The sequence below is a fragment of the Diuraphis noxia genome, unplaced genomic scaffold (assembly GCF_037042655.1).
Source record: "Diuraphis noxia isolate RWA-SAM2 unplaced genomic scaffold, SU_Dnox_SAM2 contig0001, whole genome shotgun sequence".
In the NCBI taxonomy this organism is placed as follows: Eukaryota; Metazoa; Arthropoda; class Insecta; order Hemiptera; family Aphididae; genus Diuraphis; species Diuraphis noxia.
In genome coordinates, this window is record NW_028301711.1 from 98,913,455 (window position 1) to 98,917,768 (window position 4,314).

General features: G+C 27.7%; 1 protein-coding gene across 1 annotated transcript; it reads left to right on the top strand.

The window, feature by feature from the left end:
- Nucleotides 1–2,277: 2,277 nt before the first annotated feature.
- LOC149062727 (uncharacterized) lies at nucleotides 2,278–4,030 on the top strand (the record flags this gene model as incomplete). The annotated part of the gene is made up of 4 exons (XM_089215323.1): nucleotides 2,278–2,475; nucleotides 2,640–2,841; nucleotides 3,286–3,386; nucleotides 3,507–4,030. Coding segments are annotated over 4 exons (939 nt in total), but the record flags the coding sequence as incomplete, so codon positions are not given.
- Nucleotides 4,031–4,314: the final 284 nt, after the last annotated feature.

Here is a 4,314-nt window from a genome sequence, read left to right on the forward strand (position 1 = left end):
TATAAATATGGATCGACAGGACCTTTTTTCGCTCTATAACGAGAATTTAAATATTTATCAGGTTGATTACCAATTTTAGAAAACTGTAATGGATGAGTGTTAGTGTTTGTTTCAATTTCCTTAGTACTTAGTTCATCTTCGTCACTATCTCCAGACTCCTGATGGGCATTGAAAATAGATAACGGCTCATAATCATTGTCTCCATATTGTGTATTATTAGTATCTTCTAAGAAAAAATCTTCATCAAACTCTTCACCAGCAATTTCATTTTCATAGTCTTAAAAACAAAAATATATTTATAACTACTGATCGGTGATCATATACAATAAAAAAAAATTAATTCGATTTTGTTTACCTAATGAAGAACATACATCTGGTACTTCAGGTATTAGTAATTCTGGAAGATCTTGTTCTTGAAGATATAGAAAAAGAAGGACTTTGAATACCATAATCTAAAAAAAGGATTTATTCAATAACCAATACAAATAAAAAAAAAATTGCATTGTAAGTTTACCTGGTGAATTAGAAATTTCAATTACTTGAGTAGGCTCTATTGATGTTGATGCTATTGGCCTAAAACCTTCAAGAAAATCAAATGATGTATTTTCACCTAAAAGAAATAATATATATATATTAGTTCGTTTTGTTTCCTATATAAACAAATGGTATCATGTGTTTAGTTTTACTATAATAATATAAATGGTCTAATATTATATTATATTTTTCATTGAAGTGACACAAAAAAAAAATGTACCTAATGTTCCAGGGCTAGGGTCTTTTGATAACGAAGGCATAGATTCATTCAATATTTCTGTTTGATTATATGTATCTGATCTTAATTTTTTGTCTGAAAAGAAATTTTATTTCTTTAAATATTTATCAAGTATTTATTTTTATAAGTGTATAATATACTATACTATAAATTATAACATACAACTATTCAATAATTTGAATTACAAATATTATAAAACATAGTTAGTTATAAATTATAATTGCATAATATGTGTAAATGTATAATACATACATTGTAAATTTGTAAATACCTAATAATAATCTAACAAAAATAAACTTACTTGTAACTGTTTGAACATATGGTAAATTATCCTCAGCATCAGAATCACCTCCTAGGTCTGAATCAAAAGCCATATCATCAGATATTTCATTGAAAAGTTCAATAATATCTTCATCCGACAATTTCTTATTCATCTGAAAAAACTTTTTTATTATTTTTTTTTGTTTATTTTATTGAAATATTTAGATAGTGATGTATTGTTTTATTAGAAGTTATACATATTCTTAATCTGTAGATAATAACGAATTATATTATACTTACTTTAAACTTTTTAAGTCAACGTTTAGTTTACTAATATTGACTTTAAAACGATGCTTAAATAATCACGGCAAAATTGATATCTTTTAATCAACTGGCAAAATATAAATAATAATAAACAAATATTTTAATGATAACATTATAAAAACGCGCGTATTCCAAATTATCATTCAAAATAATCAGTTGTTTAAGTTTTCGTCTAGAACATTCGATAAACTATGATAAATTAAAAATAAACTGAAGTGTAGTAAATATGATGTGTACCGAATGGGCACTGGGAAATAATTTCCCACTAGTTTACTTGTAAACCTATATTTAAAAAACAGATGGCGTTGTATGCAATATAAAGTTATGACTAAATACAGAAAAAAATTACCGATTTTTCCATATGCATATTGTATTTTACAGTTCTACATATAACAAATTACAATTATTTTTCATTAACGGGAAATTATTTCCCTCTACCCTATAAAGGGTTAAACACTATTTAGATAGAAAAGCTGTAATTGCAACCTACCTAGTTATAGCTAAGATTCTATTTGATACATTGATTTTCAATCACCATTTTTTTTTTTAATTCCACCATCTATGACTGTATTAGGGCCGTTCTTACAATGTCCGGTTAAGTGTCGGTTAATGTGGCAGTTAACTAACCGTAACATTTCCTGATTAGTCTCGGTTACCGCTATTTGTTCTTACAACCTCCGGTTAGTCACTGTATAACTAACCAACAGTTTAACCATAAGTGGTTCCAAAACATGCGCAGATGACTGAATTTTATATTGTGCGCTTAAACATCGAATTTGTGTGTTATCATAAATCACGATTATTGTGATAATCATTATTATTATTTATTATTCAGTACCACCGTGTTTCTGACGTTTCTGTTGTTACGATATTTTTACGTTTTGAAGCTATTGTAATAAACCGTCAAACCGAACATTTCAAAAACTACTGGCAATTCTAAACGAGCGCGTTGTAGAAATTTTTCGGCATTCGAAGAAATCACATTGGTTGATTTGGCAGTAAAACACTCCAGTGTTCTGGAGTGTAAAAAATCGGACCATGATGTTTGGGAAGCCAAAAATACATCTTGGAAACAAATCCAAGCTAATTTTGTCGCCGCAACAGGCAATAACAGATATGTAAGTAGGAATTACATACATATTAATATCCTTAATTTTTATCACCGTTGAATTGCCATTTGAGGCAACATACATGCCAATGTCCATACTTACCTATTTATTTTAGATACATGCATTTTCTTTACATATATTGTTACATTATTATATTATTGTTTTATTTCCAGGTTCAAAACCTTAAGGACAAATATGAAAACCTTCAAAGGAAAACAAAAAAAATAGAAGGGGACAGGAAAAAACAGATTTTCCAAACTGGAGGTGGAGCTCGAGCAAGTTGCTCTGTTGCACCAGATACCCATAATACTCTACTTGGGATTTTAGGAGTATCGGCGGTAGGGTTAAGCAACCCTTTTGATGGAGATAAACCAGGTAATATTTGGTTTTTTGTAACAGTTTTATTTTGGGAACAAATGTACTTTACCACCCCATGTAAATTTTTCGATTTTTTTTTTGGAACTTACTTATAGTAACTATTTAAAAACAATAGTTCAATCAGAATTTGTCGGTCGGATTTAGTTTATACATAGTAAATACGATTTTAGATAATAATTAATATTATATATACGATTTTAGATTATATTATAAATACGATTGCACCATTGTTCTAACAGTTACTATAAGTAAGTGGGGGTGATAAAGTAAATTTTATCCTTTTGTTTTTTAATATAATTTTTAAATATTATTAATATTCAATATTAATTTCCTTTCCAATAATATTCACAAATACTTTTACATTTTTTTATTGGTTTTTAGTCCATTAAAAAATAAATTATTATATTATAATTATCCTATTGAAATTGGTGTTTATTCTAGGAGAACCATTAATTAAATCGCTCACCGAAGAAGATATTGTTGTAGTTGGCTATGATGAGACTAATAATTGTGATGTTACAGACTACATAGATGTTCATTTGGTTAGTGGTTTTTTTCATATTTTTTGTATTTTTATGTAATATAATTTAGAATGCAATTTTGTAATTATATGTCAATGTTTAACCAGTGTGTTGATTTATTATTTTTTGAATGTTAACCAGGAATCTGATGTTGAAGATAATATGGACATATCAATTGTTGCCAGTAATGCCAAACCTACATCGAGTTCCACATCCACATTGGAGATAAACTCTGCACCTGTGGTTCCGACGTGGTCCAAGTGGACTCCAGAGACATTGAAAAGCCAGAAGAGTGCAGAATTAACAAGTCCACTTACCATAAAAAAAAATAATAAGACTACACTAGGAGAAAGTGTGAAAAAATACTCTCAAGCTAAGGCAGAATTAATAAGTAAACAAAAAATGTATTTTGAAAATGAGGAGAGAAGAGCTCAAGAAAAACACGATGCTGATCAGTTAAGAAATAAAGAAAAACATGAGTGGGAAAGGGTCCACCATGAATTGAGGATTGAAAAATTAAGGCATGAGATTAACGACCTAAAAAAACGTAAATATAGGTTATATTTAAGTGTTAATTAATATTTATTTTTGCATTATTAGGTAGTTTCCTTGTTTTTAATATCATGTTTCAACATTTTTAAGTCATTTTTTGTAGTTTTTGTACAATGTGGGGCAATTTTAGATTTTAGAGCAAGTGTTAAACCCAAGTTTGGAAACACATTTAATTTATCTAAAATCTAACTTTGGATTTGGACTAGTACTACAAATTATAAATGTATACTTTTGTTTATAAATGTATTAATATTATAATCTATAATTGATATATTAAATTACTATTACAATATTCAAGGCTGGGCAAGTTAACGATTTTTTTTTAACTTGTTAAGTTAAGTTATTTTGAAAATAATAAAGTTAAATTAAGTTAAAAGTTACTCATATTTTATTCGTT